The following is a 25,971-nucleotide window of genomic DNA, read 5'->3' as shown; positions in this document are numbered from 1 at the left end:
ACTAGGCCTTAAGCAAAGCAGAAAGCAGGGAAGACAATGGGCTTTATTCACATTAGGGGTTTTATCTCCCAAAGAGTCAGTTTTTACCAGCAGGTAATCTTATTTGTAAAATCCATTAAGTCAACCTGCTTCTGCAGTGAAATAACCCACTGCTCTTTCTCTGGTAACTTCTGGTAAATTTTTTTCTTAGTATTTTGAGACATTTCACTTAGGATTTTGTTCTTACTTCTTGAGAACTAAGTTCCTGCATATTACCTAAAGCAGTTCTGCCCAAGAGAAATAAAGTTCAAGCTGTGTATGTAATTTTAATTTTCTGGTGGTCACATTTATAAAGTATAAAAAGTAACAGGTGAAATTAATTTTAACAATATATTTTATTTAACCCAATATATCCAAAATGTTATCAGCTCAAACATATAATCAGAACAGATAATATTAGTGAGATGTTTATCACCCCCCCTTTTCTTTTCCACACTAAGTCCTCAAAATCCCCAGGGTATTTGACACTTATGACGCACATCCATGGGGAGTAGCCACATTTCAAATGTTCAACAGATATGTGCAGCTCATAGCTACCATTTTGAAAAGCCAGCCATGAGGGTCTAGAGCCCTGCAGGGTGACCACATCTACTGGTAGTGCAGACCTAGAAAAATTAACTTAGTAACTCTCCATGGAAACACTTAAGAACACTGATGGAAACAATCACATTCTAGCACATAGATGGGGGAAGGAGCCCTAGCAACATAAGTGACAGCATAGCAACACCAGCTGTTGTACAAAAGGGAAATTAGAATACTATTACGTTGAAAAGGAGCATTTCTGGGAAGGCCATCCTTTTTCTACTTTGTTGAACATGACCTCAGGAAACTGGTAACACCTTTACATGAATATACATTTGATAAGGTAACATTCTCATTACCTTCTTATTCTACAACCCAGACACTGACATATTTTGTCACAATGTTGACTATTCTACTTCTCACTTAGGATGGCAAATAATAAAGCATGAAATCTTCCCAAGATGTAGCCTGCCCTATGGGTCTTAGGGTCATTGGGAGGAGCTGAACTGTATGGAATGGGTTGGTCATCAGAAATCTTTCCATATCATTTTATAAAAACACCCTGGGAATTCCTGGCCAGGGCCTAGGCTTTCAGTCTTGGAAGCCTAGTTCCAGTTCCTTCTAGTCTTCCCTTGAGTCCTCCTTCCCCTTGCAGCTACAGAGGCTGCTTGATCTATCAGACTAAAAGCTGGGGTGAAAGATGCACAGAACCTGACTTCCCTCTCAACCATTTCAACAGCTAGTGAGAATGATGTCTTTTGCTCACCCTGAGGGATGCTGCTTTTTCAGAAGCTTATGAATAGGAAGGAACACCACCAGCAGCCCAGCTGCATGTCTCTGAGTAAAGTCAGCAATCATGACGTCTTGGCCAGAATCACCGCCCTGCATCCCTCTCCCTTTTCTCTCTCCTCTGTCTGCGTACTCTGAATCCAGTACTTTCCTTAGTGTCTGTCTCCCTCTCTCATCACACCCTGTCCACTCCATTCCAAGTACTGAATGTCATAGGCCTGAGTACCTATAAAACACCGAGGGGCACCTGGGTGGCTCAGCCAGTTAAGCATCCAACTCTTGGTTTCTGCTCAGGTCATGATCTCATGGGTTGTAAGATCCAGGCCCCTGCTGGGCTCTGTGCTCAGTAGGGAGTCTACTGGAAGATTCTCTCCCTCTGCCCCTGGCCCTATGTGTGCATGCTCTCTCTCTCTCTCTCTCTCTCAAATAAATACATAAATCTTAATAAATAAATAAATAAAACCATAAGAGGTGGGTGACCAATGTCCTGAACTAATTTCCTAGAGATCAGTTGTGAACAGCATAACTGTAAAGTAATGGATTTTTAATAAAGATTTTATTAAAACTTTTCACTTTCTTTGTCAATGGAAGATTTCATATCTTTGCTTATAGCATTGCCTATAAGGAGATCCCACTGTTACCATTTCTAAGCACCAGCCCTTGCTTTCATAGTGGGAGAGCTGACTGGAGTGAGAAAGCTAGTGAAAACATCTGTACCAACCTTAGTTTCCATTAATATTCAGCTGAGTAACTTTCCCTGACCATTTCAGTTAAGAGGGATTGCTCTCCCTCTGCTTCTCAAACATCAGCGTGCATACTAATCCCCAGAGGATCTTGTTCAACCATAGGTAATGATTCACTAGGTCACGGTGAGCCTGAGATTCTGCATTTCTGAGACACTTCTGAGAGGTGAGGACGCTGCAGGCTTCAGATCCTACACTTTGAGTTGTAAGCCAATGGCTCCACTCTTAACATCACAGACAGATTTGGAGGTATGAACGTGACATGCCTCCTTTCCTCGACAATAAACCTTTTGAGAGCATGTTCTTTTTCATATATGCTCCTTACAATAACTTGAAGCAGATGTTTGTGGGATCCATGATTAAAAGGTCGCTTATTTTTGTCATTCTCTTCTCAGCAACTGATTACAGTGACCCAGTCATGATTTAGTCAGTGGACTGTTAAATTTGCACATATCAACAGCCATTGAGTAAGAACCTACCTGTGATCCCTGCACTTTGCTCTCCACTCCTTGGAATCAGAAGCAGACCTCCAGGCTGAGGCCTTACTCTTAATAGCTGATCAGGCAGAAATTGTATAATGAGAATATAAAAAAGCAAATTTCCCTTCAGTTTTATATCATGAAGCATACTGTTACACTTTGCTTTCATAATGCCCTTGATTTCAGATTCTCACTTACCTTTACTATTAGCAAGTTTGTTCCTGGCCCTCCCTTGGATTCCCAGGTTTCTATTATGCTATATTTGTGATGGCCACTGACTTTTGATCTGTGTACTAACACAGGACTCTCAAGTCAAACACCTCCAAACTACAGACCCCACTGGTCCTCTCAATATCAAATTGAGCTAAACCTAAGAATTTTCACAACTGAAGTTTTTCCCCTTTGTTCCTAGAACCAATTAATCTAATGAAATCTTGGCCTGGCTAGTGAAGGCTCGCTTTCAGCTTTGCTGTGATGAGTTTTATAGTGGGTGTCAGTACAATTTTCCCATTCATACTAATAAGAATTGAAATTTTACCCTCTGATTTTGGAAAAAAAAATTCTACAGTTTTTTTCATTTCTCTCATGCCCCTTCTCTCATGGCCAGATTTTTCTCCCTCGAGCTAATGAGTGCAAGCCTTATTTACAATACCTTCATCTTCTATGAGCAGATCAAAGAATGGAACTCAGTGATAGTTTCCAGGGTATTTGTTCACCCTCCCTTGAGAGAAACTTCAGGTTTCCTTCCTCATTAATTTGAGTCCAACTTTTATTTATTTATTTAGTTAGTTAGTTAGTTAGTTAGTTATTGGGGGAAGGGAGCAGAGGGAGAGAGAGAATCTAGAGCAGTCTCCATGCACCCAGTGCAGAACCAGACATGGGGTACAATTGCATGACCCTGAGATCATGAACTGAGCTGAAACCAACAGTGGGATGCTCAACCAAGTGAGCCACCCAGGTGCCCCATGATTTCAACCTTATCTTAAAGTAGGTAGACATTATGTCCTTAAGTGACCTTAACTACTGACTACTTTTCAAAAGTATGAACACCGATAATATTTATGCCCTTCTTAGAAAACTGTCACATTACCTGCTCCTGTGTAGATCTCAATGTTTCAAACCCAACCATCACCAAATCAACAAAATTCATATAGGACATCTGGGACTACTACTCTTAATAGCACATCCCCTGGAAATATGAAACCCTACGGGACATACTTCCTAATTTATATTAAAATAACAGATCCAAGTACTGCAAATCTCTTTGGAGAGTCTTCAGGAATTGACCTACATTTAAAAAAAGTAATTGTTAACAATTTTACTTTTGTAAAGCAGGAAATTAATTAATGAGCTGCAAATCTACCAAAACAAAGAAATCTTTACAAATCCTTTCCCCTGCTTTGCTAAAGGATCATTTCTTCATTGTTACTGTTACACTGATACAGTGACTGGGCCATAAACCAAAGATGAATGTAATGGACAATTTTGCTTTGATTCCTGATACAAGGGCTACCTTTGTTTTGATTATTGACTCTCTGCTACCGAAAAGAGAACTGAAAAGTAAAGAATCCCCATATCTTTATTCATGACTATTATCTAAGCTTCAGAAAGAAGTCTAACAGTGCTCGCTTCGGTAGCACATATACTAAAATTAGAAAGAAGTCTAACAGCTTTAAACATGGATGAAATCTCTCAGATTGTTCAGAAAGGTGACTTTGTCCTTCTTAAATATAGTGTACTTGATGGGAAGACAAGTCAAAATCAACCCAAGTCTTCTAAGACTCGTAGTCACTGTAGATCTTACTTTTTCTATATATGCATGATTTTCTGTTTGACTAATCCTCACCCACCCCACACACTGCCCACTGCTCTGTTTATATAAAAGGATTTCCCTGACAGGAAAACAGGGCATGTGCATAAATTAAACAAAAGAAGTAGAACTGATTCAAACAGCCTACTTATGAATCATGAAGATGAAAAAATAGTTTGACACACTTCAGATCACTTTAAAATAGATGCTTAAATTTTTTTTAAAAAATTAAATATCTGAAATTCGTCATGGGGTTGAAAATTGTTCAGCTTCATGACAGATGTCTAACATCCTAGAGATCCAGACAATTCCTATCCAGCAAAGGTTAATGTGCTGTTCTCTTGTTCTAGCAGAGAGTAACAGATCCCTATTCCTTAATGAGTACAGGCCTGGAGATAGTCTCTGTATAGAGCTTAAATTCAATTTCTAGCATACTAAATCAGTGACAATGTAACCCAGGACAGGCTTTTAATTTTAAAGCAAACCTAGCTCTGACAACAGCCTTCTCATTGGCATTATGGATAACTCTTTTTAAGGTCATGCAGCACTGTTCTTATTTGCTAATCATAGCACCCCAGTGGTGTATACCTCACTACCTGAAATAGAAATGGTAATTTTGGCTTCCTAGGTCTACATGGTAGATATCTTAGCATAAGTGATATGGAAACATTTTCCACATCAGCTTCAAATACTTAGATATGGGTTTTTGTGAATATAGTGTTATTTGATTATAACTAAAATTCAGAAATGACACAAAATAAGTTACATTACGCAAATAAGCTTAAGATTCTCTCTTCTTGTATGAAATCATATCAGTTCCTAGAGGTTAGACACTAATGTTATCAACTCTGGAAAGTCCCTCATAGACACCCTTTGACTTAGGTAACCAGAGAACTGCTATAATGATGGTCTTGGAAGAACATGTACAGACTCTGTGGTTGATGCACGTACTCTGGGGACTGGTCAAATAGAAAGAACTGTAAGAAAAGCGAAATCAGCATTTGGGACCTGGAAAGAACCTTGAATGTTACTTTTGACCACCCATAGAAAATGAAGACTCAGAAGAAGGAAACCAAAAGTATATGTAAACTTTGCCAGAACCCAGGATCTGTGCCATGTCACCTTGCTTCCACAGGTAAGAGAGCTCTTGGGTGATGTGCCTGGGCTCTGAGCTACCAAACAGCCAAGTCATCTCTTCTAACTTCTCACATACTCCACGTCCCCAAAGGACAGCTGCCTTTGTAAAGAAGAACCATCACTGATGGTCTAATTTTGACCCATCATTTTAGAATTGGAAGAGATCTACTATTATCATTCAGATTATTGCATCTAGAAAATTTCTGGACTGACTTATTTCCATTTTAACCCTTCTTTAGTTTCTTTTGCAATTAGTAATCTATATTAGCTCTGTATGTATATAAGGCAGGTAATTACTGTTTCATGGTGTTAAGAATTATGGTATTGATGGGAGTGTTAGTAGTAACAGCAGATGCTACAAACTTTCCGTGCATAGACAAATAGAAGTACCAGAAATACAAAAATCATCCCATACATAAATATATATTTAAATTATAAATAGAGATCCAAAAGAGAGAGAGAGAGAGAGAGTGAGCGCCGGGGCCATGGGTATATCTTTTCTAGGTAACAACACCCTTTCTGATTCACTGCACCCTTGGAAACTCAAGAAGCAAACAAACAAGCAACACGTTCAGCCCTTTCTCAAAAGAAGAGAGAATAATGCCTGGGCTTCATCCCCGGGTCAGCAAATATTCACTGAGTATCTCTTCTTATTTCATGTAGCTTTCACAACTACTAGAGGAACTTTACAAGGACTTGCCTGTGGTCTTGCCTCCTGACTGGCCATGCCATCAACTACCAGCGACACCAGCATATAGCTAGAAGGAAGTCACTCGGTGGTGGTCAGAATTAGGCAATGTCATTCAAGAGAATTTCTTTTTCCCTGATATTCACCAACACATTAAAACTATTGTATAAAATTACATCTGATAAGCACTTTCTCATGACTAGTAGCACACTGCATCATATATATATATATATATATATATATATATATATGATAATGCATAAGAATATAAATCCAATTAAATCCAGGCCTAATCCCTAAATCTTGCTTCCATAGACCTAGTTAGTGCACCATTCAAATTCTAAAGCAAGACACTGGATTAGCCAGTGAGTCCATATAAAGGGGATTCATTTTGTTTATCTGTTACTCAGTGATTGGTGCTATTTAATATCACAGGTAGGCAATTTCATCTGAAATGTAAAGTACAGAACATGTTTAATAGCAAGTTGTGTACTTGGAATATTCAAACATTAAGACGTTTTTTGTAAGTGAGTGAGCAAACACCTTCAAAGCTACTGACCCAGGGATTTATGGATACTGTTCAAAAATAACAGCATCCATTTGTATAGATATTACTTTTAACTGCTCCATGAAGGAAGTCTGCAGTTCCATCAGAATATAAGAAGCATTACATTTTTTTTTTCACCCTTGTGAAGTAAACAGGATATAGTTCAAGTGAATGGAAAAAATATAACTTTTGCACTAGTTATTACAAAGATACTGAAATAGGTATATCGACCACACAGATTTATGCATAAATTATTCCAACTCATATAGAATCCCCAGTAAGTGCACAGAAGACTGCCTACTTTTTTGTGGATTTATATCTGTTAGGTAACTCAGAGATTTAAATACCAAGCTCAGCACTCAAGGAGGTTACATAGATTTGTGATACTCCAGCAAAACACCAGGTCCAAAAACCTATGAATAGATTTCAAAGTAACATAACGGCAGCATTTCAAGCAAACTCCTACTTCTTTCATCCATGAAAAGCAAAGGTTAGTCCACTATGTTTGGAGCAGCACATAATGATGGAAACTGTCATAAAATCTCAAGGCCAGAAGATGATCTTCTAGTTCAACCTTCTGCGTGATACTTAATTTTTTTTTTTTTTTCTGCAACTCTGCCTATAGTTTTGGAAACTATTCCAACAGTGGGGAACTCACTGCTTCTAAAGAATTATTGTTGATCTTTGGGTGCCTTTGACTAGTTAAAAAACGTGTCCTTACATTGATTTAAAATCTCTCCTGTAACTCCCCTGCATCTTGTCCCAGAGGCCCTACACAAAAGTCCAAGGCTTCCTTCTCCTTACAGACCTTCAGTACTTACAAGACAGCATTGAACTTCTCAGCCTTCCTTTCTACCTCATGATCCTCAATCTCAACCACCTCTCATGTTGTTTTTTTTTTTTCTCCCACATCAATACTGAACTCTAGCTTAGAATCGGTACAGAACCCTATGGCCTGAAGAGAAAAACACTTACCAGTCTCAGTCTCAATTTCCACATTTGCAAAATGGAAGATCTACCTCAAATATCCTCAAAGAGGATCAAATAAGAAAGACATGGAAGTCCTCTGAAAATTGAGAAATGTTAACAAAAGAGAAAGACAAGTTTCTAAGAACCAAGAAACCTACATTTCAATAAGCTGAAGACCATGATATTTAAGGAAAATCTCTTCAAAAAGTAGCAGAAAATGAATTGTTTTACTTTAGTGTAAATCAATGAAATATTTCAACCAATCTGTTTTTCAGAAAAATCACTCCCCACTCCCTTGTTGGACCTTTGTTGGGCCTCTTTATATACCCCAATTCTATCTAAACTTTAAAAAAAACAAATTTTAATAAATGATGACATGTCTTCTGAAATTCAACTTTGTCCCACTCCTTTGGATAAAACGATGTTTTATCCAAATATTCACTGAGTATCTCTTCTTATAGAGATGGCTCTTAGACTCTTCCAAGGATTCCTCTATGCTTTCAGAATAAAATCTAGGGGTGCCTGGGTGGCTCAGTGGGTTAAGCCTCTCCCTTCAGCTCAATCTTAGGGTCCTGGGATCAAGCCCTGCATTGGGCTCCCTGCTCAGTGAGAGCCTTCTTCTCCCTCTTTCTCTACCACTCCCCCTCCTTGTGCTCTCTAGCACTCTCGCTCTCCCTTGCTCTCACTCCATCTCAAATAAATAAATATAATATTAAAAAAAAAGAATAAAATCTAGATTCCTTTCAGTGTAGACCCAACGAATTCTCCCTCCTCACCTCTAGCTACTATGTCTCCCTCCCTCTCTATTCAAATCACACACTTAACCCGCCTTGTTCTTCTTGCCCCTCTCTACCCTGTTCCTTTACACAAAGTCATATCCAAGGCTCTGAGGTCAATGTTCCACTTTAATTCAGACAGAAGATTTTCTCACCATTCAAACCTTCACTCAAACATCCCCTGCTCCAGGGTCTCACCTGAATCACTAAGATGGTCTGGGTTTTTTATTTCTATCATAGCGTTTATTTCGTGGTATTGAAATTGTATGTTTACTTTTTTGTCTTCCTCACCAGACAGTAGAATCTCTGAAAGGTGATGTGTATTTTATCCAGCTTGGGGTAGCTGGCAACTAACCCAGTGCTTTGCATAGAGTAGGGACTCACTATATGTTGAATGAATAAATTAATTAATATGTAGTAGAGGGAACACAAATATACAAGAAAGTGACCACTGATCCTACCTGACCTATATCAGAATTCAGAACTAACTCCAAATCAATAGAGTACTTTTTCAGTACTCAAAGGTATAACCTAGATGCTATTTCTCTACCCTCTTTATCACCTGCAAAGCACTTTCCACATGTGCACATACATTCCACCATTTAATCACTAATGGCACTGCAAGGCCATGTTACTGCGCTGGGATTTAATGTAACAAGCTCAGCATGTCCACACAGTGTAACTGGCCTTAAGATCAGAGAAGCTGCGGCCTGGTTGCTATCCTGCCAGTTGACTAGGTGTTACTGGATAGATCTCCTATCCTGTTGAAAAGGCAGTTCCTCTCCCACTTTGGCATGCTTGGTGAATGTAAAGTGTCATTGTCATACATTGCTGTCATTATTATCCAAGTTGGCAGTTCAAGGTAAGCTAACTGATCCCAAAAGAACACAAACTTTAGGGTAAGGTGGGCCTGGCTCCTAACTGTATCACATAAGGGAGAGTGATAAGTGAGAGTTAATGAATCTCTCTAAGCCAGTTTTCTTATATAGAAAGAGATACTAACGTTTTTCTCTTGGGTTACTGTAAAACTTAGATGATATAAAGAGTATAAAAATATTTATGAATTTTATAAGTGCTATATAAAATTGCTATTATTATTATTATTATTGTTTGGTCAGGTTTATGAATGACTTAGAACAATGTTTCTCGAAGTTCCCTAAGTGCCCCATCATCACAAGAGTAAAAAAGTATACCTTAAAAAGTTATTGATAACTGCATACCAGCTTATTAAAGATTCTGAGAAGTCCTGCTGTAGAGAGATCTGTTTAACTCCATTTAACCTGCCATTTTCCAATTTACTGGAATAAGGGACATATATTAGACCTTAGGGACTATCAAGCATGAGAAAAGCAGAAATGTTCTTTCACCAAGTGTTCTCCACAGGACCCTCATGATAGTAAAATAAAATAAAATAAAATAAAAATAGTAAAATAATAAAAAAAAAATCCCCCATTCTACCATCCACTGACTCATTAACTTTTTTGCAATATGCCTCTTTGCCTTTAGAAGACAAACAAATATATACACACTACACATACACAGGAAAAATTAAGGTAGAATTTTAAGAGTGAGTCATAAATTCTGAAGGAAAAGGGCATCTAGATACAATTGATCATGAGTGTGAAGACTAAAAACTGTTCTGATGGGGCATTTGAGATTCCCACTGGTTGAACTGCCCTCTTAGTAACTTCCCACTGGCTGAACTGCCCTCTTAGTAACTTCTGAAATCATATGAAATGAACAAGAAAAAAAAAGTACTTTTTCATTTGAAGGCACATTTCCTTAAAAGTCATAATTGCTCATTTCACATCGTAGCAAAAGTTGACTTCATTATTTCAAATGGCTCTTTCTCAGAATCAACTCCTGTGACTTTAAAAGCTGCCATTAATTTCCCATTGGTAAACCTTAATTAAAATGAATATGTATCATTGCTTTCAGCAGTTGCATTTGTAATAAATGTATAAATACATTCAAATCTTGCTCAAAATGTTTCAAATAGCTATTTATGAACAAGCAAACACTTTGATGTTATTTCAAAGGATTGTATCTATGGAGGCTTTTAGAATCATGCTCTTACCTAAAATAACTAGAATTTCATGGAAATACAAAGAAAAGTTACCAACCTAGCAAAATCTATTTTATTGATCTTAGAAAGTAGCATGTTAAAACATGAATAATGACCTCAGAGCTTTGAACCATTCAGAACCTTGGTGTTTCTACAACATTTGTGTATAATGTGTGGAAAAGAAAAGCTAGAAGAAGCAGAAAGGTGCTCTAATTTAAGGCACCTCATGGTCTAAGATAATGGTCTGATACAATAATCTGAGATGAACTGCATTTCACCAGCTTATCATCTCAAAGATGCATCTGCTACCAAGTTTCATTCCAATATTCCACACTCAGAAAAGCTGAAACAATTCAGAATGCAACTGAATTCCATGAACTTTCTGATCCCTTTCTCATGTCCTACATTAGGCTAAAGTTTGTTTGTTCATTTGTTTAAACATATTTCATAAAGAGAAAGTGAGGCTGAGTCTTAGATCATATTTCCACCAAGTTACCCCACTAGCCTCCAAATATCAGTTAGATTAGATAATTCAGACTTACATATGAAGCATATTATTCTGAAAATATAGATAAGTATCTGAAAATATTTTCAACAATACTTCCTCCTAGACAACCAAACATTAGCAGGAAAAATTTCAAAACCTCTAAGGAAAACATTGTAGAAGTACTTAACAAAGAGGAGTCATGTGTGAACACAGTTTCTCCAAGGGTTGGGTTGGTTAATGCATTTGTTGGACAGCCTGTGCTTTTCCTTCTGCATGAAACCTTACCCTTCCATCTCTCCTCCCCCTTGATCAGTTTCTCAATATGGCCAGTTGACCCAGTGGCTATGGTCTCATTGACATGTATTTAGGCCCTTCCTTTCCTGAATTATTTTTCACTTCCTGCATTTTATGTCCTGAGATAACTAAATGTCATTTTTCCACTGGGAAATACAATGTTAATTAAAATTATTTTTCAGTTTACAGAATTTGATATGATATTTTTCACAAAGTAGTAATCTGTTGGAAGCAATGGATAGTTCTTCAGTTAATATATTGAGAAGTGTTTGCATTATTGGCATAAATGTAAACATTTTAAATGTGATTGAAAATAAGTGATTTCCAAATCCTGCATAAAGTTTGCAAAACTTAATAAATTGAATGTTAATCTTCATTTTCCACATTATCAGATTAAAACTACTAATCATATACACCTAGCCACTAAACAATTCAGTAATTAACACAAACATTTGAGTTATTCATCAAACTTGAATAAGAGAATCAAGCTGTAAATCTTCATAATACTCATTCATGGAACATAACAGCTATCACATTTAACTGACATTTCAAAGTCCTTTTAGTCCAAAACATGGAGGTTTCCAACATCAATTTGTCTAACTGCATATCATACACCCCTTTCCCAGAAAGTATATGTTTGAAAAAAAAGTTTCACATCACCATCTAAGACAATGTTCTCCCTGCTTTATAAAGCAATGGTCTCAGGAAAGTTTGCAAAATAACCACATTTGCTCTTCTCAATGAAAACACTACTGTTCACCACAAATAAAAAGAAGTATTTAGTCTCATTCCACAAATTCTTTGATTCCTTTCCATATGGAATACCTCAGTAGAGTTAATAATTTCTAATATCTTTATCACAAAGGTTACTATGAATGAAATTGAAATGGACACCAGCCTAGCAGCATATAGCCCCACACTGGTGCACTTACAAGGAAATTTTCTCATTTTACTTAGACTACACACTTATCAAGTCATTAGAAACCCCGAAAGCTCTGGAATGTTAACATTGAAATGCTTCAATACAAGGAACTTTTGTAGGTATAAAATATTGCTTCAAAAAGCCATTAAAAACATATAAAAGTTGGTGAAACATATTTCTGAGCAAACTGTTTCATTATATTCTTAAATCTAGGCAGTGACTGCTCAAATGACAGCTCTCTCTGCCCAGAGAGTTTAGCCTTGTATTCTAGTTTCTAAGTGGAAGTGATATCTGTGTGAAAAGACTTGGTAGATTAGATGACAAGTAGCAGAGCAACCAATAATGGTGCCAAGTACAATTAAAGTTTGTAAAACGCACTACTCCTTTTCCAAGGGCTCTCAGTTGTTTGAGAAATCAGAATATGGGGATATGGCAAATAATCACAAAGTGCATCATAAAGGTAAGTCTGGGTCCCATAAGTGTACTTACTCATATTTGGAGATAGATATAAATATAGATTATAGACAGATACAGGTATAGGTGTTCTCCAAGAAAAAGACAAGGCTTCTACCAACTAAGCTTTTTATGTGGAGTGCAGTACTTCTCCAACAGTGAGAATTAAAAGGTGGGTACCTCACAGCAGTAAGAATTCCCATATAACTAGAATTAGCAACATGGAACAAAAGAAGCCATCCAAATTGCAATATACACCTAGAATTCGACATAATAAAAAAGGATTTTTAGAATATGTGACAAGAATCCTCTCCTACTCACTGAAATAATGTCACTAAAAATGGGAAGGGGGTAGCATATAAACATAGAGAAGCTAGTAAAGCAGAGTTGGAACACAGAAGGGATAGGTTGATCAAAACCACTTTGCTGCCTGTCCCTTGTTTCTCACTTCCTTCCCACCCTAGGATGTGATCACAAATCTTCAAAATGCGAAACCCAGTTTAAGAAAAAGGAAAAAAAAAAAAAACTCAAAGAGTGTGCCTAGGGTTACTATCAGAGCAACCCTAAACAATTTCCGTGCAAAAACAAAGCAGTGAGGATGTAGTAGCAGCAGCACATCTCCCTCTTCCCCACCCCTGATACGGTACCTCCAGATTTGCCCGAGCTGCAAGATGTGGATGAGTGACTGCAGGAGCCAGATGCAGAAGGAGCAGGACGCAGACCTGTGTTTGCCGCTGGCCCGGGTGGCCCCGCTACTGTTGCTGCCGCTGTTGGTGGCGGCGATGTTGCTCTTACTGGCGTTGGATGCTTGCCTTTGCGGCGTGGAAGGACGAGCCTCACCTTCCGCGGCTGCAGACCCACTGCTGGCCACCGTCTTGCAATCGGCTCCAGGCTGCGTGGAGGCAGCTGCGGTCGTGGCGCTGTCCTCGGTGCTGAAATCGTGCACAAACCAGCGGAAGCTGAACACTTGCACGGAGAGCGAGCCGAGCACCACGAAGAAGAGCGTGAGCCCGAACCACCAGCGCTGGCCGCGCAAGTAGTAGTCCACGGCAAGCCAGATGTCCGTGCCCACGTCCGCGAAGTACACGGCCACCGCGGCCAGGATCCAGAGGCAGTCCCACAGCGAGTAGCGCCGCTGCTCCCTGCCCAGGCGCAGGCACAGCGCCGCCGAGCCCGCCCCGCTGCTGCCCGGGCCGCCAACGCCGCCGCCCGGGCCGCCCAAGCCCCCGGAGCCGCCGCCCGAGCCGCCGCTCCCAGCGCAGCAGCAGCAGCAGCGCGAGCAGCCGCCGCCGTCCGGGCAGCAGCCGCCCCCGGCCGCCTCCTCGTCCTCGGCTCCCGACCCCGACGGCAAGCCCGGAGCCAATCCCTGCACCGAGCCCGAGTGGTCCGAGTTCTGCAGCGGGGTGAACGCCACGTCGCTGCTCTTCTTCATTTTCAGCCTCCCGTCTGACTTAGCGGCCATGATGACTCCAAACCGGAGGAGAGCCCTCCTTTATCTGACACCTTTCCCCGCTGTCTCCTCCTCCCGCCACCTCCTCGCCTCGCCCCGGCTTCCCTCCCTGGCGGCGCGGCTCCCCCTCCTCCTGCTCCTGCGCCGGCTCGCCCGCCGCCGCCCGCCGGGCTGGGCGCTGGGCCGGGCTAGCGGCGCGCCTGGGGCCGGCAGGAGCGCCGCCTGGCTGCCTGCGCGGAGCCAAGCTGCTCGCGGCGCCCCGCGCGCGCCCCTGCCAGCCGCCCGCGCTCCTCGCTGTCCCAGCCCCGCGGCTGCCACCCGAGCCGCCGCCGCCGCCAGCAGCAGGAGCAGCAGCGGCCGCCGCGGCGCTCCTCGGACCTGCACATTCCTCTCCTCCCCTCGCGCGCGCCCCCTCCTCCCGCTTCCTCTCCTCCACCAGCTGACTCCGAGGGAGAGGATGACCTCATCCCTTCTCTTCCAGCTGCCGCCGCTCCCACCCCGGCTGGGGAGGGGCGAGGGAGGAGGAGGGCCCCGGAGGAGGGGCCGGGACCCAGACGCGCTGCTGTGGTGGGGGTGGGCGGCCAGCCGGTCCCGGGGGCCGGGAGCGGCGGCGAAGAGGTCGAAGGGGGACGGTCGAGGGCCCCAGCTCACGGGATTTCGGGGAACGCTGAGTGGATATTAATGACACAGGGGGAGGGGCAGGAGGGCGTAGAGAGGAGGGTGTCCCAGCGTCCAGCCCTCGCGGAGGTCGAAGAAGAGTGGGCACGAGCGGGTGTGGCGACAGCGAAGGCTCAGGGGGCGCAGGCCTCTTTGTATCCCGTTCTGATCTGCGGGTACCTGGAGAAGGGCTGGGTGTACAGCTAGGGCTGACGACGGTTGGGAGACGGGGTTTAACTCGGACGCCACGGCCCTGAATGCTGGCAGCGGCAGTGGGTGTGCCCGGCCTTGGAAGAGCCGGGGAGGGTGAGGGCGTGCAGGGCCCGCAAAGGCATCGAGTCGAGAGCAGAACAGCGAGCTGTGAGTGCTACGGCGAGTGGGCGGGTCTGCGGGGAGCCCCAGCCCGCGCCCTCGGGGGAAGGAGTGAGCCGGCGTTCTTGGGTGGGCCGGAGCGCGGGGATCGCAGAGGCGAGGAGGCGGCCCGGGCCCACGCCTCCCGGTCACTTCGCCCCGCGCGCTCTCAGCGTCCAGGAAGCAGCAGAGTCAGGGGAGCCGCGGGCCAGGAGGCTGCCCTCGACCGTCTCCTCCCTTGAGTGGGAAGCGCAGCACCCCTGGCGGCTGCCCCGAGCGCCGCTGGGCGGCTGGGCTGCTGGGCGGGGTTGGCAACAGCGGGAAACTGAGTACCCGCGGGCGGGTGGGGAGCAGCGGAGCCGCGAGTTGGCGCCACCTCCCTTACTCCAAAGCAAGAATTGCCTTCTCTTAAAGCTATAGGAGTTACGGACTTGATGTGTGGTCCCACAATTCCAGAAATGATTCGAATAAATTAAATCCGTGATCGGAGTGTTTCACCAAATTAGATATAAAGATGATACAGGACACTTGGGGTTTTGGAAAATTCTTAAAAACCCAATACATATAGGATTCTTTTTTTTTTTTTTTATAACAAGAAAACTTAGTTCGATTTATCTCACTTAACTTTTGCAGTGTAAGAGACAGAGTGTAATTCTTTAATTACACTGTGACTCACATGTTTTAAGACCAGAGGGAAGTGAGGCAACACGTGTTACACTGCCATTAAGAGCACCAGTTGTGGTCTTCTAAATCTGGAAGCAAAACATAACACCCTCCCCTCCTTCCCTGTTGTAGACACAGGCTCAGTTTGAACCAGTGTGTGTGCCATTCTTAATTAGTAGCATCATGAAGTAGAAGTGCACAGGAACTTTTGCATGTAGAAATAGCCATCCCAGACATCTGGTGCCAAACCTTATCTGCTGTTTTAGCACAAACCTGAACAAAGTGGAATTCTCCCCCACCCCGAGATGTGTCCTCCTTCATTCTTACAGATCTGTGCTGGGAGGGACCAGGTGGGGGGCGGCGCTGCCTTTCTTGGCTTTTCCTGACTGTGTGGCAGGAGGGTTTTGGGCCACAGAGCCCATAAACATGACGTGGCATGTACAGATCCAGAATTTCTAGCAAAAGCACGGCCAAGTAATGAAAAAAGGTCAATGCAGTACCACTGAGTGAGTTAGAATGCCAGGCAAAGGGTGTATTTTTAAATCTAGTTTTAAACTTGGATCCTCTTGGAGTAAGAAAATTCTTTCTAGAATAACACTCTGGTACTATTTCCCCAAGGTCCAAATCTAAGATTCCATCTCCAGGGCACTACAGCTGATCTTACTGTGTGCCAAACCATTGGGGAGAGGTATGATCTCTTAGGTGACCAGGTCCTAGGGGATGGAGTGTATTCTAGGTCAAATGTAGTGCTTTAAAAATACACCAGGTGTGAAAAGGACCTACAGAATATCTGAGGTTCTAAAGGCCTGGAGCTTACTGAAGGTTCCTTTAGACCAGGGATGTTTCTTGTTCAGTTGGTAACTATGCACCTAGCACAGCACCTGCACAGACTATTTGCTCAATAAATTATAGTTGGATGAATGCACAGATTTATAGAAAGAACATTCCCCAACAGGGAGAATGCCACATTCTGTACTATGTTCCCATGGAAACATAGGAATTATGAGACTTATCCTGTTAGGTTCTAAAAAAGAAATAACTAGTAATGGTTCCTTAATAATACATTTATTCAAAACTGTCTAGACTCTTTTTAAAGTCTCTGTCTAGACCATCGCTGGAAAGTGATGGTGGAAGGTAGTGGAAGGAGTGTTCAAGGAGGAGTTCAGAGGGTAAGTATTCACATCCAGGCTCTGTTACTTACTGGCCCCAGGATCTGGGCTAATAGCTTAATATACGAGGTTAATAGGAGGATTAGATGAGATAATGCATATTTCTGGTCTTTGTATACTGTATATTGTTCTCAAGAGTCTCTAATCCCATAAGTCTATTATTTACATCTCAGGATGCAGATTTTAATATCACCTGCTCTATCATAATCACTGCACCTGCCAAGGAAGATGGACATAATGGTTAAGCACTGAGAGTTCAAACTCAGACAGAAGTGTTCGTGGGCATGTTAGTTTACCTCCCTGCTCTCATGTTCATCATCTATGAAATAGGGATGACAACAGTCTCTAGTGCCCACAGTCATTGCCAGGGATAAATTAAATGATACCGGTAAAATGATACCATGTCAAGCCCATTCAAACACTAAATACACAATATTCTGTTAATATTCTTCACGTTTCTTCCACTGTCTCATGTTTTCTGGTTTAACTCTAAAGTTTTATGTTCAATTTGTTCACCCTCCCTAAATTGGAATTTCCTGAAAACATTGTCCTTGGACCGCCTGCATCAGAATCAGCTGGTTTTTGATATAGTTTCCTGGCCTATCAGAACTGTAATCTCTCCTTTGATGCTCTTGTCTTCCATTTTTTAATCTCAGAGGTTCACTTCCGTTGTCCTAATCTAAATTGTGGCATTACCCAATTGCAAGCATCATCTCCACTGCAAGCATACCGTGATTAATCGCTCCTAAATGGTTAACTCACTCCCTCAAGTACCCTTGGATTCAACCCCACTTCATTTTCATGCCCTTTAATCCATCTGGCCCTCACCTTTTTCCTTACATTGCTGAACTTCCATGTCAGTCACCATTAGCCCAGCCTTGAACACGTCTTCATCCCTGTCATCCCTCCTCCTTGACAAAACACCAAACCTGTTTAAGCCCCACTCTCCCCTGACTGTGGGTCTGAGCCCCTGCAACTGGCCATGGCCAGAGGAAGGGTAGAGCCATGCTGCCTGAGCTCCTTGTAGATTCATCAAGGAAAGCCTGCAGCCGACCCCAGGCCCTTCAGCATCACACCATTCCTTCTTCATCCCTTTCCTCTTCTACTCTTCTAAATGATTATTTCTTTTATTTTCCCTTCTTAAACTTTTTTTTAAAGGTTTTGTTTATTTGAAAGAGAGATATAGAGCAGGGGCTGAGAGCTGGGTGAGGGGCAGAAAGGGAAGGAGAGGCAGACTCCCCCTGAGCAGAAAGCCAGATGCCACGCTTGACCCCAGGACCCTGAAATCATGACCCGAAGCCCAAGGCAGACACAGCCAACTGAGCCACCCAGGTACCCCTCTTCTCAAATTTTAAATACTTCTCCCTTTACTCAGCGGATGCTTCCCATTTCAGTGAGAAAAATAAAACAATCAGAAGAAAATGTGCAAAGCTCTCAGTACCTCTTGCCCCCTGGCCAACACTTGTACCCACATACTCAGCCTCCTGCCTGTACTGGGGGACCTCCCATCCCCTTTCACTGCTCAAAAGCACAATTCACACCTAACTTCAATAACCATGGATTTTTCCCTCTGGGGGAATACCCCAATCAGTATACAAGCATGGTGTTATTTATCCATTAGTTAAAAAACAATGCAAAACAAAAAACAAACAAGTAAACACACACACATACACACACACACACCCCAAAACTTCTTTTGATTCCAATGCCCTTTTAGCCACCTCAAAATTCCCCTACAGTCTTTCACACAGAGTTCCTCTAGAGTTGCCTGGGCTGGCTTTCTTCAATTCCTCTTCTACCCTCTTGGATGTGCTCAGATACACCCAGAACAGCCCCAGTGAAACTGCCCTTACTACGTGTGCACCATCCATCCCTACTTCACTTCTCATCTTCCTCGGGACCTTCAGCATCACTGACCTAGTTGACCATTGGCTCCCTGTTCTTCACTTGGCTTTCACTGTACCACACAGTCATTTTTTTCCATCTCAAATTCTGCTTCTCTGCTAATTCTGGGTCCTTTGCTAATTCTTTCTCATTTCCTCTATCTTTAAATAGGCTCAGTCCTCAAATCTTTCTCTGTGTACTCTTGCTCCCTTGATAATTTCATGAAATCTTCTGTTTTAAAATACCATCTATATGGTGATAACTCCATATTTTTTTCTCCAGGCTGGATATGCCCTGAACCCCAGAATACACCAAACAGCTTTTTCAACGTCTGCCTAATGGACATCTCAAATTTAAATAGTCTGAAATTGCACTTCACATCCTCCCTCACCCCTCAAAATCTGTTCCTTCTTCCTCATTCCAGTTAATGGCAACTCTCTCCTTTTGTTTCTCAAACCAAAAAAAAAAAAAAAAGTAGAGTCATCCTTGGCCTCTTTGTTCTCTTAGGCACTATGTCTCATCTGCCAGAAAATACATTTTGGCTCTATGTTCAAAATGTACTTTGATTTGACCATTTTTTATCATCTTCCTTGATGCCATTCTGATTTGATTCGCAATTCTCTCCACCCTGGACTTCTTGCTTCCCTACTGGTCTTCCTGTTTGTTCCCTTGCTGCCCACAGTCAACAGAGTAGTCCGAGTGATCCTTCTGATAAGCAAACTGGATCATGTTATTCATCTGCTTAATCAGTTTTGGTGACATAATTTGTGGGGCCAGTACACAATGACCCTGGCAAGGGACAAGGAAGTCAATCTTCTTTCCCACAAGCCTCTGCTTCAGCCCACAGAGGACAAACAATCCTCAGACGGCAGCCTTTACGCTGAGACATGCTCAGTTCTTGGATCCTAGATGGGCAAGACACTTCTGGTGAAGGCTTCTGGGCCTGGCAGCCCAGGAAGAGGAAAGTTATCACCTTGCCTCACCCTGAAATGCCATGGAGCACACACCTGGCTCCAACCCTCCCCACTTCTGTACCCAGAGAACCACTAAAGGTGGAGGACAATGGTGTTGGGACACAGAGGAGGGTGTGGAGGGGGAGATCAGGCAGGGCTAGAACACAAGGAGGTAGAGAATAAGTAGCAGAAGATCCATCCAAAGGAAGCAGGGAGGTGAAAACAGAACCACTTGTGAGCTGAGGCTCCAAGCCTTTGGTGTGTGCTTCATTGTCCCATCAGAATTCACTTGCAGACTACAGATTCAGAGTCAACGTTGGCAAATGCCATGCAGTGAAGTGTGAGGCCCTTCTAAGCTTGGAGCCCTGTGTGCCTGCACTGGTCACACACTTATGATGCCAGCCCTGGGTTATCTTCATCCAACACCTTCTCATCTTTCACCATAGAAAAAGAACATTTTTCATCTTGGCATGCAAAGCCCTACATAATCTGACTCCTGAGCAACCAGTTTCCTTTAGACCCTATTCATCCGTTCCCTCCCTCCTCTGCATCTACCCTGCTGTCCTTATGATACCTCAAATACACCTAGAAAGATGCTCCCATGGTCTTTGAAGATGCTGTTTGTGCTTTCCAGGATGCTTTTCTCCAAGGATCCGAAAGGTTTATTTCATTTTCTTCAAGTCTTCCTCATTCATGAGACCCTTCGCCTCCAGCAAAGAATGATAAGGTCATCCTTATTTTGAATAGAAGTCCTCTCTTCACCTTACTTCCCTTAATCCTTACATCTAGATGAAGAGAAAGAAGCCAGAATCTTTCGCCTCTCTAAGGCCCTTACTCAAAAGTCTGCTTTTGAACCTCTCTGAACCTCTCACTCAAGGTTCTACCTTTTTCTATGGAAGCTAGCATAGGAGACAGGCTAACCTCCCCATTCTGCGAAAAACCCACACACTTACCAGTTGGTACTGAGCTTATCCTATAGGTTTCAACTTAGAAGCCATATCAGAATATGCATTAATGTTAACGTGTGACCCAAAGATTCATATCAGGTGAGGGTGGAAAGCAGACTTCGTTAGGGTTTACCTGGAGTATGTGTCTTTCTTTCTTCCTTTTTTTTTTTTTTTTAGTTTAAATAATCTAATGTTAGAGAAGGAATACATGGACTCAGGAGAGATGTAGGGAGTAAAACAGAATCAATATTAAATATTTTTATTCAATTTATTTGACCTTGAAGAGATAGAGGTGAAAAATAAAGTAGACCCAGCTATTCCCAGCTATTCCCTATGGTCAGTCAGGAAAATCAGTGGTTAAATATTGATCAAATTAAGGATTCCACTTATGTTATGGTACAAATGGAATATTTGTCAACACCAGTCTGTGGTGCTATGTTCTAGCAGCCTGAGGAGACTCAGACAGGGTGATTATCCATACTTACACTCCTCTCTTGTATTTTTGTTTATTAATAAAAATTTTGTTTGGAAAAAAAAAAGTTAACCTTATATTACTGAAGTAACTGAGTGTTATGGAGACAGCAGTCTTGATGAATAAGCCAGTGGTATATGTACTAGAACCTTTCTCTTGAATCTATTTTAAAAACTACCAAATTGAAGGTTTTTCACTTAAGTATCAAACATAAGGAGCTTCACATCCAGTTGTTTCAAATTAGTGCAGAACAGCTATTTGCTTTTACTTATTGGCCAACAACCCCTCCTATGTACCAGGACACCCTTCACTGTACCATCCCCCAGAGGTGGGGGATCTCCTCTCTTCTTCAAACATCTGAACTACATCTGTGCCCCACCACAAAACCGATTTTCCTAACTGTTGTCCATTCTTCAGGCTTCAATTTAATGAATAGAAAAACATATTGCTTTTAAATGTCAAAAAAAAAAAAAAGAACAAAGAAAGAAAGAAAGAAAAATAGAGTGTCCTGGTGGCTCCCTTTGTTAAGCAGTTACCTTCAGACCCCAGGGAGCTGTGATCAACCCACCCCCCATTACACTGGGATCCCTCTTCAGTTGGGGAGCCTGCTTCTCCCTCTCCCTCTGCCCCCCTCGCACTCTTTCTCTCTCAAATAAATAAATAAATAAATAAATCTTTAAAAAAAGAGAGAAAAAGAAAAAGAGAAATAAAATTATCTCCAAGCTTGTTTTTCAAACACATTTGAAGAGATGCAGACAGTCGTCTAACCACCATTTGAAAGAAAGTGTGTCAAATGAGACCCTGGGAGTTTGAAAGACTGTTTCTTGGTATCACAATTCTTATGGGATAAGCTAAGAAGATGTATTTTCCCCTAAAATTATAGAGATTTCTGAAGCCTTCAAGATAAAAAGAGTGGCATCACTAATTTTGCATTTTGGAATAAGCAGTCTAGTAGCGGAGTGGAGAATTAAAGAGAGACCTTGTAAAGGACACTTTATGATGTATAATAGTCTACCAATCTTCCATGTACATACTCTGTGCCCAGAGTCTAACACAATGTCTGCCATACTAACAGGCACTTGATAAATATTCTGGGAGAAACGTTTCCCAGACAAATAACCTGTACCTCTTCTGAAGACCATGAGAACAATTAGCGTGATTTTCAAAAACCTAAGTTCTAAAAGCCCAGAGACATCTGGACTGCTCAGAAATCAATAAAAATTGTTTTTTAAGCAAATTTTGAAAAAGTACTATGGAAATTAAAGTTTAGAAGTAAGTTGGGGAGGGAGCAGGTTAGTGCTAATGGATACAAGTACCAACAATGACTGCTAGAGGAAATTGGAGGGTTGCATTGCCCCAATATTTTAATTTCCAAATACGCATAGCAGCCCAAGCTGATTAAAAGCAAATACACAAGGATGCAATTTAGGATTTAAAGTGAAGTGTCTTAAGAGCTGAGAGCACAGGTTTAGATTTGATGTAGAAAAAAAAGAGGGAGACATGTGTTTTTTTCCATACTTCATAATAGCCTCCAACTGGCAAGGTGTTCTTTGTTTCTGAAGTACATTGGTGAGTCACTGAAGTCTTAAAATGCATTTTCCCATCAGAAAACAAACAAACAAACAAAAACAAATGGTGATTAAGTCCGCAAGCCGACCAAAAAAACCTGTTTAACTCTGACATAGTTGAAATGTATATCTGCAATAGAAAAGCAGAAAATGCATCCCATCATTCCCATCATTTTACTCACACAAATTTTAAAATCACTATAGTCTTGAATAAGAAAGAGTTTATTTTTATTAGATGCTGGTACTTGAGAGGAAAGTCAAATGAAAAAAGCAGATGACCCCCTTCAGGAGAAGGAAACGAATTCCCTCCCTTACCTTCCACCCTGCATGTGACCTGCATTTGGTGACTTGCTGCCAAACAATAGAGTATGGGAAGGGTGGGGTGTAATTTTCCAGTGGAGAAATCTGGCAAACATTCCCTTGGCTAGGTGATTTAGGTCAACATTCACAGTGATAAGTCATGTTGATAGCACATACCCCTAAAAAATGGGATGACGACACTTCTTGTCTGTGGTCTTCCCCCAAACCTACAACTCCAGTCTAAACATGAGGAAATCAACAAAGAAATCCTAATAGAGAAACATTCTTTGAAAATACTCAACCAATATACTTCAAAACCCTCAAAACCATCAAAAATACAAAAAAAAAAAAAAAGTCTGAGAAACTGTCACAGTCAAGAGGAAGCTAAGAAAATAAAGATCAAGGATAATGTGGTATCCTGGATAGGATCCTAGAATAAAAATTAGTGGATAAATTGTTGCAATTTAAATGAAGTTCAAAGTTGGGTTAGTAATAATCTATCAGTATTGGTTTCTTAGTTGTGACCAAAGTAATGTACTGATGTAAGATGTAACACTGAATGAGAGGTATATATAGGAACTCTCAGTGACATCTCTATAACATTTTTGTAAATTTAGATTAGGAAAAAAAAACGTGTATTTTCTTATATAAGATATAAAAAGGGAGTTTTATAAAGATATTGAAGGAGACCCTCCCACTCTCAAGAGCATGAGAAATTGACAGCAAAAATTCTTTATTCTAATTTTACTTAAAAACTTATAGTCTTTGTTTTCTATGATGCAGGAACATCACTGGCATTTTTCTTAATATAAGACTTCAGGGATATAGAAGACAAGAAACAAAACTCATGTTAGACCAGGGGCATGAATAAGAAAAGAGAGGGATAAGATTTTGGTGAAGGCTCAGCTAAGGCATGCTAAGAGATAAGAACAAGAATTTTATAATAAAGAGATGAAATTGCAAGACTGAATAAAATAAAGCAAAGGAGATGAGCCACCACAGTGTGGGGGGCAGCCAGCCTTGGACAAGTTTGGTATTGAGGGTGGGCTGACCCTCTGGCCCTGAAGTTCTACAGGAAATTGAGACTCCTCTTTTAAGAAATTTATGTGCCATCTGACTTCACCCTGATACTTAGTGAAAAGAACAGCAGTTTTCAAAGTACCTATACTCTATGTGAAGATTTATTAGCTACCTTGAAAGCATTGCTGGAGGTATAGGAGAGAGTTGAACTGGTGGAGACAGAGGCACTGGTAGACACTGTTTTTGCACTCTCTACCTAGCTGGCTAGCATGGGTGAGCAATCTTGGATATGCCATCCTCCTGGTGCCTTCCTAAAACAGGCAGTATGATACATTCATGTCACAATCCCACCACCTTTCAAAAAACAGTGAACATGCCCTGATGCTTTTACTCTCCAGTTGCCTAGCCAAAGCCAGAGGTATGCACAAGCCACAAAGGGGACACTCTTTGATTGTGTGACCCTGGTGGACAAGGGGCTGGCATTCCTGAGGTCCATGGGAATGTAACAATTAGAAAGACAGTTCTTAACAAGCCACTCCTCCCAGGACACTGCACAGAGTGTAGACGAAAACACAACTTCAATACTCCTTTAATAAAGGCATATTAATCTGAAGCTTCAGCTTGAGGGACAGACTTCAGGTTTCCCACATGTCTACAGGTGAAGAAGGCCCTCCGGGGGAATATGAACAAGGAGACAAACATCATCTTTATACAACCCTTTGACCTCACTGCAGGTCAACAAGACCTCCAAGAAAGGAGCTTATACACTCATCTACTTTTTAGAACTGCCACCAAGGGACAACTCCTGACCTCCTGGTCTGTAGGCCAGCAGAGATGATGATTACAGTTCTACAAACTGTATATACTTGTATACTTTAAAAGTTGCCACCTGAGGGTCTGGCTTCTAATCAACCTGAACTTGATGCTAAATGAGATTCCTCTTGTTGGAATACTGACAAATCTTGGCACACCCTCAACAACAGGGTCATATCAAGAAGAAATCAAGTGGTTTAAGAATCACAAAAGTTCAAGAGGCAACCAAGAGATAGGCAAGGTTGAATGAGAAAATCGTCACCTACACAAGGTGACTTCTTCAAGACTGAGGAAGGTAGACATTTTACCTCACACATAGATACAAACCAGAGAATCCATCAAAATTAGGAAACAGAAAACTATGTTCCAAATGAAAGAATAAGAACAATAAACAATGCCAGAAAAAGACCTTAATGATGTAGGGGCACCGGCGTGGCTCAGTGGGTTAAGCTGCTGCCTTCGGCTCAAGTCATGATCTCAGGATCCCGGGATCAAGTCCCGCATCAGGCTCTCTGCCAAGCAGAGAGCCTGCTTCTCTCTCTCTCTCTCTCTCTCTGCCTGCCTCTCTGCCTACTTGTGGTCTCTCTCTGTCAAATAAATAAATAAAATCAAAAAAAAAAAAAAAGATCTTAATGATGTGGAGATAAGTTATCTACCTGGTAAAGGATTCAAATTAATGGTCATAAAGATGCTCACTAAATTTGGAAGAAGAATGTGTAAATACAGTGAAAAATTCAATAAAGAGATAGAAGATATTAGAACCAAACTGAAGTCACAGAGCTGAAGAATAAATAACCAAACTGAAAATATACTATAGGGACTCAACAGCAGACTGGATCAAATGGAAGAATGTATCAATGTGCTGGAAGACAAAGCAATGCAACTCACCCAGATAGAGTAGCAAAAAGAAAACAAGAATTTAAAAAAATGAAGATAATTTAAGGGACCTATAAGACAATATCAAGTGGAATAATATTTGAATTATAGGGGTCCCACAAGGAGAA

The 25,971-nt window shown here is 41.6% G+C and overlaps 1 protein-coding gene across 1 annotated transcript in view; it reads right to left on the bottom strand.

Moving 5' to 3' along the window:
- Window positions 1–14,152, bottom strand: part of LOC132014535 (XK-related protein 4) — a 264,467-nt gene extending 250,315 nt beyond the window's left edge. Inside the window, exon 1 of the mRNA XM_059395507.1 lies at window positions 13,368–14,152. Coding sequence (XP_059251490.1) covers window positions 13,368–14,152 — 785 coding nt within the window. The remainder of the gene's footprint in view (window positions 1–13,367) is intronic.
- Between the last annotated feature and the right edge of the window lie 11,819 nt (window positions 14,153–25,971).

The sequence above is a fragment of the Mustela nigripes genome, chromosome 3, assembly GCF_022355385.1.
Source record: "Mustela nigripes isolate SB6536 chromosome 3, MUSNIG.SB6536, whole genome shotgun sequence".
NCBI lineage: Eukaryota > Metazoa > Chordata > Mammalia > Carnivora > Mustelidae > Mustela > Mustela nigripes.
This window is presented reverse-complemented; position numbering and strand designations above follow the sequence as displayed.